The sequence below is a fragment of the Ambystoma mexicanum genome, chromosome 10, assembly GCF_040938575.1.
Source record: "Ambystoma mexicanum isolate Mex_15411 chromosome 10, UKY_AmexF1_1, whole genome shotgun sequence".
NCBI classification, from domain to species: domain Eukaryota; kingdom Metazoa; phylum Chordata; class Amphibia; order Caudata; family Ambystomatidae; genus Ambystoma; species Ambystoma mexicanum.
Genome location: NC_090932.1, coordinates 642,132,367 through 642,150,141, shown reverse-complemented (window position 1 = coordinate 642,150,141; position 17,775 = coordinate 642,132,367). Strand labels below are relative to the sequence as shown.

Here is a 17,775-nt window from a genome sequence, read left to right as displayed (position 1 = left end):
GGGACTGTAGGGATTAGGCAATCAGGTGTTGAGGTTCTGGTTTGTATTGAGAGAGGCTGAGTGTAGTGAAGATGGCAAAGGTGGAGGAAGGCAGGGTGCTGGTGCTTGGAGGTATGTTTGTGAATGGTTTGGAGCAGTATGCAAAATGTAGGAATGTGGGAATCAATTTTGATGTAAAAGGAGTGGAGGTGGTGTGGAGCACTGTGCCTGGTTTGAATTTGGAAGCAATGGTAAAAGTTTGTCACGATATGGCTTGGGTTAACAGTGCACATGTGGTTGTCCTGCACTGTGGTGCTTCGCATTTGGGTGACGTAAGGGCCACTACTTTGTTGGAAGATCTGTAAAACTTGGTTCAGGCAGTAATGAAAGTAATTCCAAATGCTAAGATAATTTTTTGTGATTTGATACCTAGGGCAATATGGGACAATAGTTCTCTTTTTTATGCTTAGCAAAATGTTGCTAGGTGAGCATGTTTGCTTTTATGACTAGAGCTGGCATGTTCTTTTGCAACAATGACAACATTGACTCTGGTAATGTTGATAACTTTAAAGAAGATGGCATGTCTTTATCTTTTATGGGAAATGCCATGCTGTTTTGGAACATAAGGGTTGCTTTGGAGAAGCTAATGTGAAGATTTTTGGAGGAAAATGAGGGGGAAAAAAACAAAAGAAATATAAACTAAAAAGTGTTTCTGAAGCATCTGCAGAAAAAAACAAAGGAAAGGGTCTTTTCAGAGCCAATCTCAAAGGGGAAATGGGGCATACTATTTAAATTTTAATTCCCCACGCTCAGATTTTACGATTTGTCTACAGACACGCGTATTACATGCAGGGGTTTTGAGGCTGAGAGGCATGCAAATGAGATTTAGCAGAGCAAGGGATTGGTCAATAGGGTTACTGCGTGTGATGTGTGAGCAGAGACTTTGTCAGAAAGTCTTTTTCCTGAGAGGAGAGCATATAGCTATGGGTGTGTATTTCAGAAAGCGGATCGTCTGGATTTTGGGAGATTTGTGGATAAATTGTTTGTATGTACATGCAGATCACTGTGGAGTGGCTGTACATCTTGGATTCCCTCATGTGGAAGTGCCTATGATGGTGTTTATCCGCAAACTTCGAGCAACAGTTTGCCCTTGCAATCCAAGTAGTGAGTAAATGTACTCTAGGATGATGGCGGCCTTGAAAGAATACAGGATGGGACCAGGGTATCTGTGGTGGGTGAAAATGGTGTACAGCGCACCAACAGCCAGAGTCAAAACGGGAGCGATAATTTCAGATAAATGGCAACTTAGCAGAGGCACGAGACAGGGCTGCTCCTGGTCCCCAATGCTATACATCCTTGCACTAGAGCCACTAGCGATCTGTTTGAGGCAGCAATATGGAGAAATAGCGGTCCACACCAAGGGGGGACCGCAATTGATATCACTGTATGCGGATGATATGCTGTTATACCTGCGATACCCAGAGGAAAACCTGCACTATGTCTTAGAGGTGATGGAGCGCTACTCTCTCGGTGTTAGAGCCCAAGGCCTAAATCCAGTTGTGGTGGCTTGACACGTCGAGACGCAATTTAGTCTTTCTGAAAATATACCCCTCAAGAGTAGAAAAAGGACAGATTGAGGTGAGTATTGCCCGAAAATGTTTGTACACCCTGGTGCTCAGACAGCTGGCTGCAAGAAAACCAAGTATTAACATTTGGCTAAAGGCACTGTTATCTCAAAACAGGATGAAGAACCGATATTCACAAGCAAGAAACTCAGAATGGGACTGAATATTTCCAAGCTAGATTGATGAGTATCCTAAAACAAGAAAGGCAACAATTACCAGGAGGACAGTAGTGTAAGAAAAAGGCATGAACCAAACTGTATGTGCTTACCAATTGAGTGGACAGGATAGAAACAGCAGATGTATTCTGGGGAATGAAGCGGTAGTCCTGCAAACCCAATATCCTGGTTCCTATTCCTGCCGGCACAAGGACGCCTAAAGAGACTATTGATCCTTGCGCCGTTGCACTAATGTTCTTTGATCCTTGTGCCGATGCGCTACAGTTCTTTCTTATCCTTAAAGTCTTTGAGCAGAAAAATGAAGATGGAGCACTGAATGCAGATGGAACAATCCAAATGACTTAGGTCTTGGCAAGAGGGGTAAGACGTGAAGAAGACCAGGCAGTCCCTGAAAGTTTCGAGGTATGCAGTAATCGGGTAGGACTTGAAGAATGAGGCGAATGCAGTCCGTGGCATTTCTGGGTCTAACAAGGAGCAGGTAAGACTTGTGGGATGAGGCGAATGCAGTCCGTGGCAGTTCCGGGTCTAACAAGGAGCAGGTAAGACTTGTGGGATGAGGCGAATGCAGTCCGTGGCCGTTCCGGGTCTAACAAGGAGCAGGTAAGACTTGTGGGGTGAGGCGATGCAGTCCGTGGCCATTCTGGGTCTAATAAGGAGCAGGTAAGACTTGTGGGATGAGGCGATGCAGTCCGTGGCTGTTCCAGGTCTAACAAGGTGCAGGTAAGACAAAGGCAATGACAAGAACAAAGCAAGCAGTCACAAAGAAAAACCAAGGAGTCGAGGAGCCAAAAGACAAGGTAATGAAAGGCTTAGCTTAGGAGTTTTTGCAAATTCAGAAGCACCGCTGTGCGCGGGGGCGGGGCTTAAATACTGGTCAGCTGACCACACGCACAAATCAGCGTCATAGGCCTGAAAGCCTACGCGAATGCAAAGGGCGCCAGCGTCTCCAAGGTAACCCATAGCGTTTGCCGAAAAGGAGCGAGTAAACAAACGAACCATGATTCCGAGGAGTTAAAGAGCGTCCCGCTTTGCAGTGAGAATCGTTTACTCTACTGTGTATTCGGGAAGGTTTGTATTTATGCGTAACCGCTTTATGTTCAGATGGGGAGCCATCTAATGGAACCCTGACACTTGGGCATAGCTGTGAATCCCAACAAATCATGCATGTTCCCCCTCGGGAAGTACAGAGGAGTCCCACAGGAGAATTTACCTATTTTGCAGATAGCCTGGCAAACCAGAACATTTAGATACATGGAGATTAATATATACCATACGCTCCTATATGAGCATAAACATAACATAGAAAGGGCAGTGGAAGGGATCAAGAACAGCATGGGGTTCTGGGGAAAGCTCCCCCTAGCCATGGTGGGTAGGGCGGCCTTACTCAAGATGGTGGTTCTACCTAGGCTACTACATTTCTTCACCAATATCCTATATATGGTGCCTAAGCGCTTTTTCACTAAACTCCATGGCTTATGCAGGGGATTCTTGTGGCACAATTCCAGAAACCGAGTAGCCCTATGGAAACTACAGAATACTTATGACAAGGGGGGCATACACCTGCCGAACTTTGAGATATACCATCTAGCAGGAACACTACAATATGTCGATAGGTGGCTGTCCGAGGACGAGACAGCAGAATCTATATTGCTGAGGGGTGAATGCGACCCATATTTCCTAAAAGAAATGATATGGCTACCCAAACTCGAACTGCATGGGCTATCGAGATTGTTGGAACTGGGCTGGAGGACATGGCATTGCCGAATGGTGGAAAACCCGACCCCATGCTCCCCACAGGCGCCACTCGTGGCTCTAAGCGGGGGGGATGAGTAACTGAGGAAAGGGATCCGGAAACATTGGGAGCCGGTAGGCCTAGCGTCCTTGGGAGATATATGGCGAGAGGGAAGGGCACTGGACTCCCAAACAATAGTGAATGAAACTGGGGTACACACGGGGCAATATATCACATATACCAGAATAATTAAACGGTTGAAGGAAACGTGGTCTGAAATCGCATTAGTAGAACAACCTAACACCGCCATAGAAACGATGTACGATATCTCAGAGGGAGGGCACAAAATATCCCGAATTTATGAGCAGGTGATGTCCAGAGTGGGTAGGGAGTTGCTCCAACTTAGACGGGATTGGGAGGAGGAATCTGGAGAGCCTATGCGGGATGGGCAGTGGGAAAGGGCCCAAAGATATCACAAAAAGGTGTCTAGGAATGCGAGGCTGCAACAGATCCAGTTGTATGTCACCCACAGGGCGTACATAACCCCCCAAAGAATTGCTAGATTCGGGAGTAGAGTAGTACAAAAATGCCCCAAGTGTGGAGAGGTGAATTCCGGGATGATCCACATGTCCTGGGCGTGTCCGGAGGTGGGGAAATTTTGGGAGGAAATCGGGCTACCACTATCTGAGAAGGGGATTAAGATGGCGGTGGAATCCGTATGGGCATGTATGTTGGGGGGATTCACCAGACCACGCAACCTAAAACATGTCTGTAAACTGAAGGACCTGGCCTACATTCTGGCCAAAAGGAGAATAGCCATGGGCTGGAAAGCAGCTCGTAGACCAAGATTGGAGGTATGGTGGAATGAGCTCCTGAAGTGGGCGGATGCCAAGACAGTCGTATGGTACGAGGCAGCTAGTAGGGGGGATGAGGATGAAGTGGGACCCCTGATAGCATGGAGACAAATGGTAGCCACACTGTCGGGAGCACTCCAGGCCACTTCCAGTGAACATGATATGTCTGAGGATGGCGCAGGGGATTAACCCCAGGTAACCCCAGGAAAAAGGAAACCCGAGGAATCACAGTGGAAGCTTGAGTTAAAGTGGAGGGGGGGAGACGAAACTGAATAATATGCAAATGTATGCTGAAAAGCCTGTAATTGGAAATGTTGGGTGTGACGGTTATGTTCTGTGTTGTAAAATTCAATAAAAGTGTTTAAAAAATAAATAAATAAGTGTACTCTAGTTGTGATGTCACTTAGTCCACTACAATTTCATGGTTGACTCCTATATTCTCGTAACTTTGATCTATCAATGGCAAACAAAGGTACTCTTGAAATTCTATTTTTATTTTTTATTTTTTTTATTTATAGTGTGTTATAGTTACAAAAGTAAGCAACTTTTCACACTTACATTTAAAATTCTAATACAAATAGAGCATCTTACAGAATGTTTGTGTGTTTCACATCCAACCAATATATACACAAAAATGCATAAAAACGAAAACAAATACCACCATACACAATTACATAGACAAGTTAAATACATAAAATAAAAATTTTCTACTTTTTCTAATATGATATCAGATTTAATTTGTGTTAATTCTGAATGTTCAATTACTATCATTAACATAATCTTTCATTTTTTGCAGTAGTTCATCTTCAATTTTAGCTAATAATCTAACCAGTGCACACATAAAAGCATTATAAGGATTACTTATACATTTTTGCCATAGCATTTCACGATAAGAAATAGAATTCCCGACATTTTTCTAACCCAGATACAGGATTCTGTCATCTTCAAAATGCCTGCAATAGATAACCAGATGTTTTGTGGTTTCTTTTTGTGTATCTATCTCACAAAAGCGGCAAATATCTGTTTCAAAATTCAACCATTGTCCTATTCGTTCTTTAGAATGTAGTTGATTCAGACGAAAACGCATATACATATCACGTATTTTAGTGTCCGGAAAACAATCTATGTACATTAGCCTCAGAGATTTTTTATGTGAATAGGAGACAAATTCTTTATATGACCGATATGTACTAATTTTTTCCTGAGTCTCAACCCAATCCAATTGATACAGCATTTTTTTTACAATATGCCACTCTCACTACTAGATCTTCTTTTGTGATGTTAATCCGTTGTAATGCTAGATCCATTTGTTGTTTAAACATTATAATTGAAACTGGATGCTCTAGCAAACACATTTTTGCAAACTCAACATACATTGAGTTTCTAGGGGGATTTTGAATTTTAGCGTATAAGGTTATTTGACGCCACAACAATCGAGACGCTAAACTTGATAAGCCCAATTCCCCACGAATACATGCATTTGGGATAGAACTAGCCAATCCCAGTACCTGCTTCCACACACGGCCCTGGATAGAATTAAAAAAATCATTGATATCGTGCAAGCATAAATCCAGATTGTAAAGAATTATAGGTTCAATCTTGCAATTCTATACATCCCTCGCAATTTGGGGAAATCATAGTGGTGTCCTTATGTTTATTTCATGTAGAGCCATGAAGCAATATTTCTTTTTGTCCCAAATGTAATGGAATGCATTGTCGTTCAATAATGTACAGTGTCTAAGTGACATGTGTACTGACAACAATGCCATTGGATACTAGATTTGTCATTGTCAAGTAAGGTTTAATACACTTATTTTGTTCATTTAAAAACAGTTTGTATCTTTCTCTTTCACAGGTGGTACAGGCTGGTGGCCTATCGTTTGTTTACATGGTGGCTTCATGGGAGAGTTGGACACTGCTTTCAACAAGTAATACCCGCCTGTCTTGTTGGTGCCATTAGAGAAACTTTCTCCAGTGACAGCGGTTAGTACAGGGGATTTTCCCTCACTGTGCTGCAACCAGAACTTTATAATGTGTAGTACATTTGTGCTATCAAAATCAGCAACAAAATAAAGCACAACAGAACTTTCATCAATGGTTGTTTCAATTTTTCAGTGAATCAAGTGTATGTCCATTTAGCAGTGTTCCGGCCCTTGCTGCATTGTGTGATTGTGTCTTTGACTCTGTCATTCTGTCAAACTAAGAATGTATTTATTTAAATCTTCCTCTGACATCACTATCCTGTGTGTGTCAGGGCAAACCATGACTTGTAGTTGTTCATCCATCGCAACAAATGTTCCCCGCTGCTGGAAAATTACTGCTTGTTCAACCTTGTGCCCCTCCAAAGCTATTCTTTTCATGTACTAGATGTGTGACACTTCCTTGCAGACCACCCCAGAGTTCCTCCCAATAAAACAAGACCCCAGTCACATTATATTCTGTCCTTAACTAACATGTGTCACTCCACCTGCTTTCTAGCTGTGATGTGTCAGACCTGGCAGCTATCAATTCCGACCCCCGCCGGTTGTCTCAGGGGCAAGATCCACACATCCTTCACCTCGCTGCTGACCCAAAGTGGGATTGTACAAACACACATGTGCAACTTCTAGGCCTCTAATATATAAATGCGGTCATGGGTTCAGGAGACCGCGGCCTGGCTGGCGGGGGTTGTAGCAGGGCTTGCTCGGACATTCTCGTACGAGCACATTTTGTCAGGGCTCGAGACTTGCTTTTTGCCAAAAATGTTTACTTGATTTGCCGTGTAAACAGGAGATGGGCTCAGCTGACAGGTGGTGTGGGCTGACTGTGGAAGTCGCTGGGAGAGTGCAAAGTTCTCCAGAGGAACAAAGTAAATCACTAGAAATTGTGCACATCATTGATGGATGGTAGCAAACAATTCATATGTTTTTCAAAACATTTCCGATGCCACTATGGTCTGAAGGGGTATTGGCTACCATTGTGAGTGAAGGTCAGCGGCAATGAATTTCTGCTTGCGAGCTGTGCAAACCACGCATCGTACACAGTATAAGGTTCAATTGTTTTTCGACCTTGAAAGAAAGCGAGGATTCCGAAAGGAATGAAGGGATGGGTATAATAACGTTAAATATGATAAGGGTTTCCATTCCAAAATTGGACAAAGGAAGATGTCATTTCAGTTCATGAAAATTTGTTGACTTGAACTGAGTCTCTGCGTTACGCAGAGAGAATGGAAGTGCTGAATATTATGTATGTTTTATTTTCAACGATTTTATAGACCAACGAGTCAACTTATCATTCGCCGACCGTTATTGCTGGGTTACATTGTACTCGGTTGTTGTTTGGTGTATATTGCAACGACACGCAAATACAGCCTGTGTGTGTACTTGTCTTTGTCCCGTGCACATGGCTAGTCCAGCATCGAGATGTACACAGTGCATCACTGGGTTCCCTCCGGTTCCACCAACGTCTAATTCAACGCTAATATTTAATGAAAATTCCGTCTGTGTTCTTCTTGGACTTAGCTTGCTACCTGATTGTAGCGTTAGCTTCTGCCTCCCATTTCGAGCTGAACATACTCCATAGCCCTAACCTCTGAAGCAAATTGTGAACTACTTTCCACGTTGTGTTCTCTGTGTTCCCATTGCTTCATGTCTGTGTTCATCATTAGTTTTAACATGGGGCCGAATTAATAGGTGAAATGATAAATTGTAATAAAGATCGGCTACTGAGACACATTTCTGTTATGTTTTTCAAAGAGCTACATCCTGCCTTTCTGCGATTGTCATCGATTCCAGATACCAACTGACAGGTTTTTTAACCGGCAGGTGCAGATACACTTGAATGGCTGGATCACATTGACCCTTTTTTGGGACAAATGCCACGGCCGTTATGCCTTTACTAGGTACCAGCGATAAGGAGCAACCTGACATTGTTTACGGTGGCTTAGCGGCAAGCTGATGCGAAAGCCTTGCGATTGACGATGCATCTAATGCTCTTCTTACACCCAAAAGGAACACCGTGTGACTCACGATAAACATTTGTGGATGGAGGACAAAGAAAATAATTACCCATTTGCTTGAATATGGCAATCGGCGGATGTACTCGGAGCGCTTATTGTGAGATAAAAGTACTTTACAAATTGTACAGTTTTGCTATTTCCTTTAAAAGTATAGTTTTATAATTAAAATTGGGATGCGCTGTGTTGTGAGATGTGTGTTAATATATTCCAGGTTGTCCGTCAACTAACGTTAACACATAGATGATGACTGGGCGTGTTTGGCTACGCTGTACAGTAACGTCTTGGAGATAGGCAGAGATTATCACTAGGTTTGGTGATGTCAGCCTCAGGGGCAGGGCATATGAATTAATGCCGCCAGGGCAGTCCACCTTGGGAGATGCAGCAACGGATAGGATTATCACAAGATGGCCGCGCCCTGCTGCCTGATTTTGCATGTGGAAAAAAGAGGAAAAGTACAGTAAGGTGCATAGGAAATGTTTGTACGATCGATCAACATATGCTTAAAAACACATGCCGAATCCTCAGGACAGTAATATTTTTGAGAGTACTATTCCTTTAATAGATCAATTTATTGCTTTATTCTCTGAAGATCATTTTTAAAGGTCTCTGTTTCTGTATTTTTGTTTAATGTCTGTGTGGTCTGTGGAAAAAAAAATGGTTAAGTACACATAAATTAATGATTATTAATTGGTATATATAGAGAAGTGTAGTGTCTACCATTAGTATCACTGTTTTCACTCATTTCATCCCGAGGAAAATTGTTTTCCAGCCATTCCAAAGTACTAGACATTTCTGTGTAAAATAAAAAAGATATACTTTTAGTGTATATAATACAGAAAGTTTAAAAATATATACAATAAATGTAGTGTACTCACTAATTTCTTGCTAAGTTTTGCTGTTACTGATGCGTAGGTGTGCTGTTGATTTTTCCTATGCAGTTTCTGTGAGGTCATTCTGTTCGAGGTATTTCCATTATGTTGCATATGCTATGTAATTGAACGGTTGGTGTCTTATATATAGTTTCCACTTTTTATTTATTATTGAATGTAATGCATGTATGGGCTGCTTTTTGAACATGTTCCGTGTTTTTATTGCATGATACAACAATGTAAGATACCCCCTGAGTTTTTGGATAGTGTTGCTGTTGACCACGTCCGTCCGCGGACATGTGTATAGTCCGCAGACATCAGAACCACTAGCGCAGGTAGGGGGTGCAGTATGTTCTATGTTATATGTATATAAACTAAGGGAATCCTAGTAAACATTTATCAAATGTATATTATCTAAATCTATAGTCCGTGAGAAAACTTTGTTACAGAACCGTTATGGTTAAGTTGCGCTACTAAAAACCTATGAAATTCAGTAAAAAAAACGTTGTTAAAGGGACGTTATGGTTAAGTTGTGCTATTGAAAACCTACGGAATTCAGTGAAAAAAACTTTGTTAAAGGGATGTTATGGTTCCAAGTAAAACCTAAAACCCCCTGAAATTCGCCAGTTATGGTAACCTAAGCAACCATAACTCGTGCCACCACCGTGTGCTGCTAAGACTAACAACCAGGACATCAAAGATGACATCATAAATGCGCAACTTAACCATGACATCCCTTTAACAAAGTTTTTTTACTGAATATATATATAAATGCATATGTATGTGTGTATATATATATATATATATACATATATATATATATATTTATTTATGAGTACATGCAGACTTGCAACCTATTTCGTAAGTGCAGCAGTAACAATGACCAGCCCTCCACCCCCTCTAGTTAACAACAGTTGGTGACTCACATAGTTCAATTCACACTATGTACGTATATTTATACTATATTGTTACACATGTTTTAGTGTGTACTACCCACATAAATGTTTAGCTTATAATAGGTACACATCTGAGGTGTTAGCTACAATACATCGTATTGATATCACTTTTTTTCAACCCGGGAATAGCCAAGTACCTTATTATCGAACACATCATTGATAAGTAAGATGAAATCATGCTGAATCATTTCACGGCAGATGGGAAATTGAGAGTAAGGAGAAACTCCTCTCAAATGGAGTCAAATGTATCATTCAATTCTTCAGCCTGGCATGCAGCCCTGCGAAGTTAATTTTCAGCAGTGGTCCACTTGATTAACTCCTTCAGCCCTACACTAAAGACGGGAGCCACTGTGCTTTCCAGTGTTGTACTATTAAGCGCTTCAACAATCCAAAGTGTAATCTTAACAGGTAAACCGCCTTTTTGAGAAACAGTTGATTTGTGGCCTTTTCAACAAGTATTCAAGAATCATTGTACAAACTGTGAGTGTTTCCTTTTTGTCAAAAATCATAAATGATCAGACGATGGTGTGGTGAGGTGGAGTAAGGAGTTGGACAAAGGGGTGGCATGTTTCAATAAGTTCTCTTGAGTATTACTCCCTTCTCCTATTGAACTGGCTCAGTCTTTATTTCTTTTCCAACATTCGTTTGCACTAGCTTCTGATTCAACAAAGATTATATGATCAGGAGAATGACTACCTTCTACTGATCCACCTCGCACAACCTTGAGGGCAGACTTGGGATATTCTTTTACAATAGTCCTCAAAGCTCTCTTCCCGTCTTACCAAAGGCTTCTGTAAGCTTGCTTTACAGTTCCAGTAATTCTTCCCTGTCTTATGACATTTTGAAGATTATCTCCAGGTAGCTCTTATTGTCTGGTGTCTTATTTGGATTATCAGTTTGACGAGGGAGATTCCTCCTAATGCACTCATGATTCTTGGTTCTCTGGGTATCACCACTGTGACGAGGAAGATTACTCTTGAGGCTTTCTTGACTCTTGGGGGACAAGCGAGGGAGGATCACCTGGGTGGAGTGTCCTTGGGGATTGGAGAGAGGGTACCTGAAGGCGAGACATGGTATCTCCCTTCACTAACACTCACCTACCTAACCGTCCTTCAGTTTTCATAGGATATTGTAAATCTTATCCCATCCTTCCCTGTAGTTTCCCACCAAGTACGGAGAAGAGGAAGAGGCAGCTAAGAATACATTTTCTATTCCAAACACCACTCTGGGATGAAGAAGAGGTGCCTGGAGCCATCCAGTAATGAAGATCCGGCATGTCACAGTAACAGGCTTATACAAGGTCAAGCAATTGAGTTTAACTCATTTCACCTGCCGTCTGTTAGGAATTGAAAAGAGTATAAAAGGTGGAGCCCAAAAGCATACAAGTAGCAGCAGAAGGGAGAGGGAGGAGAGAATCCACTGTGCTGGAGGACCAGGATGCCGAGACGCTGCCAACAAACCCTGAAGACCTGCCAGAGGGACTGGGCAAGATCAGGAACCCTTGTATGGGAAGGCAGGTAGCAAGCGCTGCTGTATAGCAAAGTTGGAGCCAAGCACAGAAGCCAGTGTGTGCGTGGCGACGTGCCTGGCGAACTAACGGTTTGGTTTCTCGTTCGGGAAAGCTGCCGGGAGGAGCATGCGAAAAGCCGGTAAGTGTCAGAAAACACTGGGAAGACCAGAGGGCTCTGAAGGACTGAAAATAAGTATCAGTCCATGAACACATGTGAACGTTGCATTTATTGAATGCTGACCTGAAACAAAGTTATTTGAGTGAGCACAAGTAAACGCTGCATTCATTGAATACAGAACGGAAAGAAAGGGGCTATTTGAGTGAGCACAAGTCAATGCCGCATATATTGAACACCAAACTGAAAGAAAGCTGCTGATTGACTAAACTACGATGTGCTGAATGGTGAATGAATACTTTAACTCAAATGAAAACTAATTACAGAATTAAAGAATTGCTGCAGTAATTCCACCAAATCTGCTGATTTTTCGGCGTTCTCCTGGAGGTGAATCCTCCACTCAAAACCCAACCTCATAATTTGGCATAGTAGTAAAATTGGCAGTAACTCGGTTATTGCCAATTTGACCACTTACTGCCCAACTCGTAATGAGGCTGAAAGAACTTTGTTTTTGTTTTGAATGTTTTATTTTTTTCTGGAGTGGCTTCAATTTGCTAGTGGAATCTGGATAGTGTTGTGACAGTAAAGGCATAGTGTTGTGACTGTTGTGACAGTAAAGGCATAGCATTTCCTAATCCTCAATAAATGGTTTCATGAATATGGCATTTTGTAGAACTTTGGCGATATGGAGGGTTGCTAATATACCGCTGCTTGACCTAGTGAAACCTACAGAAAGCTGGGTTTACAAGGGGAGATAACATTCCATTGTTCTTCCAGATATCAACTATTCCCCCTGAAGAAATACTTATCTGCATTGGATTCCTTATCCCAACTCATGTAGAGAACAACATCCTAAGCATGCGTTGTAGGCCTTTAAAAAAGCCAGAGTTCTTTGACAAATCTGGTTTAAAGTCATCTCATGAAAGTGTATTGCTCTTCATTAAATTTCAATGAGATATAGTTAACTTTAAAATAATTGTTGTTTTACTGACGGTGAACTTTGGATTCCTCCACCTGCTAAACTGATCAACTTTGACAAGTGTAATGCCCCTGCTTACCTTCTTTGTTTGATAGGCTTGTGTTTCTGCCTTTTATTAAGATCTTTTATAGTTTCATGACTTCAACTGCACTCTGTGGCAAAATTAATACTGACCCGCAGAGGTACAAAGATTGCTAGAGTAGGTTAAGAGTTACCCTATTAAGCTACCTCTCATCTGCCTTCTAGCTTCCATTTTTCTCTCGCCTCTAACCTACCTCTGTCCCTTGCTTTCTCTACCTCCACTCTAGCACTTCACCCTGGTCCCATCCCCAACACAGCTGGCCGTTTCACCTACCTGCACTTAAAAATGTTTTTAAATGTTGATTCTCCTTAATCTATGCATGTCCACCCATGTATTGTCCAACGTGACTGTTCCATTCACCCTCCCTACCCCCCAACCCCAACAACCTGGTCAGAATTTCACTTTAACTCACCCCAAGAAGCGCACAAATTCCCATCACATCTGATTTATTATTTATTGTACGTTCTTTTGTGATCAAAAGAGCATTGTTGCTCCCTGTGTATATATAAATAAGAAATAAATAAGTAGTGGCTAAACTGCCTACTCACATCCACACTACTACTAAACCAGCAGTGATCTCAATCGCGACAGTAAAACAGATACAGCACTTAAGGGATACCTCCTTCATCTTGTGCAGTAGCGCAGGCTGAATCAGACTAGGTCTTCAGGAGTGGTGTAAAGTGATAACAGTAGCAATTTAAACAACTTAAGTACATTGGTTCCAAAATAATACAAAATTCAGCCAAAGTTTTGTGTCAGTCAAGTGTTGTAAAAATATAGACTTTTACTCACACAATAAAATGCAATCAACTTACTAAAACACTGAGGGCGCTAGAGAGCCCAGCCAAGAAGGCTGCCAGCCCCTGAGTTCCCAACACCTCATAAACGGACAAGATCATGTCGACTCCCCGGCTACATTGAATAACCTAATGCGTCAGTCATTATAAAGGACACGTCCACGATTGAGTAAAATCTGGAGCCTGTTGGACCCCGAGAAACAGAGCTGTGATCGGTGCCTGCCCCCGACACTGCGGCCCCGACACTGAGCTGTGGAACTCAACCGAGAAGGAGGCGGTCCTAAGAAGGGAACAGGCTGGCTAGTGGCGGTGAACACACTGAGAGGAGTAACATAGAGCGGAGGGGACCCGCTGTGCATGAAAGAGCTGCGAAGTGGCTCAGGAAGAAGCGGTCTGCCAGTGGCAGAGGGCAAACCACATCCCTCGTAGTGGAAGACTGTGCTGCCCAGAGCGGTATTAGACCGGCTATCAAACAAGCCTGAAGCAGATGCGCGGCCGGAGGAGCAATCGGGAGCTGCAACAAGTGGTAACGATCCAAAGAGCCAGGAACAGTAAACAAACCACATGAGAGAGACCCAGTGGGAAGCCCCGTTGCAGCTGGAGAGCTAATCGTGCTGCGCGGCCATTGGAGTAACTTTGCTGGGGAGGACATGACATCTGAAGAAAAGAAGCCCCAGCCAAATGAATGGGGCTAAAATGGTGTGCCATGAAAGTTGGGATGAGGGGACAAACACCCCTGACAAACATCTAAAATTACGCCCATGCGTGCGGCTGAAGGAAGAGGAACACCTGGCGAGGTAGAGGCTTACGACAAGAGAGCATGCATGGTCTGGCCTGCAGCAGACCTGGGGACACACAACAAGGTACGTGCTCATCCCACATAATAGCAGAAGACACTGCAGCCCAGTGACCCAGGAGTAAGGAATTGGAGCCTCTTGATCTGGGACCACTGAGGGTTTGAGTAGCACTTTTAGACTGATGACAGTCCCCCCTTTCTCTCTTGTCTTTTTTATCCTTTAGGATCAGGGACTATTCCATTAGACCCAGGTGGACCCCGGAAGATATCCTCAAAAACTTCATAGAATTGAAGATACTTATAGAATACTAGAGCCACAAGTATTCGTCCTGAAGAAAGTGGCCACTCAAGAATCCCGCTGAAACCGGTTGACTATTCTTATAGAAGTATTGGTTGATAACCCAGACTCCGATACCCTTACATATAGAGAAAAGGGCATGTAAAAAGAAATGTATTAAGTTATCACCACTCATTCTCTCCCCTACCTACATAACATAGTGGCCAGAAAATACATTTTAAAAAAAATGTCTCTATTGACCATTGGTCATAGAGTTTTTACTAGTTTGTTTTTTAATGATAAGACACACGCCTTGGGGGCGGAAAAATTAAATATAAGATACCGACCTCCACCTTGTGTGCACTTACTTGTAGACACTAGGAAAGTGGTTTAGAGAGGATAGGATCAGGATCTCGACATCCCCTTGTAGTCGGCGCAGCACCAATAACTAGGGCCGTCAACATATGGATACGAGATTTTTTACAGATAGGGTCATTTAACTTTGTACTAGGGACTCAGCGTTAGGAATAATTTTATAATAAATGAGCCTTCTGTTACATATGTGTTACATTAAAAACAGGAAGACCTCGAATCTGCGAATAATAGCAGTGCCTGAAGCGGTGGAGCAAAGATTTGTGGAACCTGTAGTCGAAGAGATCCTAAGGAAAGCATTGGGAGCAGAAGAATTCTCTGCAGTATTTATAGTGGAGAGAGTGCGCATCGAATAGCAGGCGGGACGAAACCAATACCGGGGTCCCCCCGTGCCTGATTATAGCACGAATGCTGAACTACCAGGACAGAGGTCTAGCACTTCGCAAAGCCAGGAAAAAGGGAATCCTGACATACAAGGGAGACACCATTAAACTATTCCCATATTTCTCGGACAAGGTGAAAGCATCTCAAAGAACTTAAACAGACGTGAAGAAAAGACTGCGGGATAGAGGCATACTCTATGCCATGATGTTCCCGGCCAAACTACGAATAGAACGGGGCACGCACACTTTTTTTCCACACCCCGGATGAGGACAGCTGCCACGAAAATCCCGGTCACGGGAGACCAAGGGGTGACATTGCACCAGATATAACCTGTCTCTGCTCGTGGTCACTTGACACAAGGAAGGGGCGAGACCCGACCATGGCTGGGGAACAAATGTTTATGTAACAGGGGCTGAGGATGGTTGAGCAACTAGCTGTCCCTCAAGCAGAAGTGCAAGTTTAAGGGGGAGAAGGGGTGATGCTGATCTGTTTGGGTTGTCAGATGGGGGTGTGTAGAGGCTGGGGTTGTCGGTGGGGGAGGGGAGAAGGAAGGGCAGGGTGAGCAGATTACTGACATGTTGGGGTTGTCAGTGGAAAGGAGAAGGGATTGGGGGGAAGGAGAACTAGATGGGGGGAGGAACCCTGGAAGCCAGAATGGGCAATATTCACACAACAAGGATACACAGGCGAGTTGCACGGGCACATGTGGGGCAGATAATGGATTCAGGGTCAGGACATTCACTATATTTGAGTAATGACTTAGATGTATCATGTGGAACATGAGGGAACTAAACTGTTCATCTAAATGCCGCAAGGTTCTACTCTATATGCAGCAACATCAGGTGGGAATAGCGTTCTACAAGAGACGCACTTTACATTAGAAGTGGACTTGAAATTTGGGAAGAATTGGGGATGCCACTGCTATTTTTCCTCTTACTCTTCATATGCAAGAGGGGTATGCATTCTCATTCACAGTTCTAATGGGTTTTGTGTGATTACCATAATCAAGGATCGAGATGGAAGAGGCCTAATAGTTCGAGGTATGGTTCAAGGCCGACTATACACACTAATTAACTCCCAATGCCCGAATCAGGACACAGTGACAACCCTAGAGTGGATAGATCTTCAACTGAGGCCTCCCCACCGGGGAACATAATCTGGGCTGGGGACTTTAATGCAGTAATAGACCCCAAACTGCACCACACAGAGGGCTCCTCCCGCCTGGTATCCAAGGGGACTAACGAGCTGAGGGGCATGTGTCAAATGTGGGAGATAGAAGACGCCTGGAGGCTTAGGAACCTGGGAGAACTGCAGTATACCTTTCACTCATTGGTTCGTAATTATGCACAGGCGTCCTGGACTACTTCCTGGTCTCCCAGGTACTGCTAGGAGAAGTCACAGAGGTTGCGATACTTGGATGCACACTATCTGACCATGCCCAGGTATTGATGAATGTGGACTTGGCAGTCGGGGATAGAAAGAGAAGGACCTGGAGGTTTAAGAGCAAGCGCCTGACGGACACCCTGTTCCAAGAAGACCTAACAGGGACGATAGATACCTTTTTCACGGTTTGGTGGAATTGGCGGAGGTCATCTGGGAGTGCTTTAAATGTGTGATAAGAGGGGGGTGCATTTCAAGAGAAACAGGACTACTGAAACAAATCAGAAGGGAACTGACTGACACAGAGTCATGCATACGTACACTACAGGCAGCTGGAGCCGCACAGTCATGCGCAGGATGGGAATGGGAGAACAAATTATAGCCATGGTGTCACTACTATACATGCTTCCTGTCGCCAGAGTACAGGTGAATGGCCATCTCACGCTGAAGATGCAGTTGGGTAAGGGCACCCGACAGGGTTGCCCCCTCTCACCACTATTATTTGCATTGGAAATAGAGCCACTTGCGGAAAGGATAAGGGAGGCTCGCCTACACAAAGGGATACAACGTTTCAAACATAGGGTGGTGCTCTCGCTCTATGCAGATGACATGGTGCTAGTCATTGATGACCCTATACACAACCTAGACCCCCATTATCGAAGATGTCCTCAATTCAGGGTTTTCTCAGGGCTTTCGATCAATGCAGCAAAATCAGTTCTTTTCCCATTGACGGACAGTGGGATACAATATCCAGATAGGTGGGGGTTCCAGTGGCACACAACACCGACTTGATACCTGGGGATCAACATTGCCCGAGATGTACCCATCCTGTATGAGAGCAATTACCAGAGTACTGTAACAAGCCAGGGACACCATGGCTGGATTGAGGAATCTA

General features: G+C 43.4%; 1 protein-coding gene across 4 annotated transcripts in view; it reads left to right on the top strand.

The window, feature by feature from the left end:
* SCLY (selenocysteine lyase) overlaps window positions 1-6,457 on the top strand; it is a 951,200-nt gene extending 944,743 nt beyond the window's left edge. For all 4 annotated transcript variants that reach the window (XM_069618226.1, XM_069618229.1, XM_069618227.1 and 1 more), the window contains one exon: window positions 6,222-6,457. In XM_069618226.1, coding sequence (XP_069474327.1) covers window positions 6,222-6,326 — 105 coding nt within the window. In that variant the 3' untranslated portion in view covers window positions 6,327-6,457. The remainder of the gene's footprint in view (window positions 1-6,221) is intronic.
* The last annotated feature ends 11,318 nt before the right edge of the window (window positions 6,458-17,775 follow it).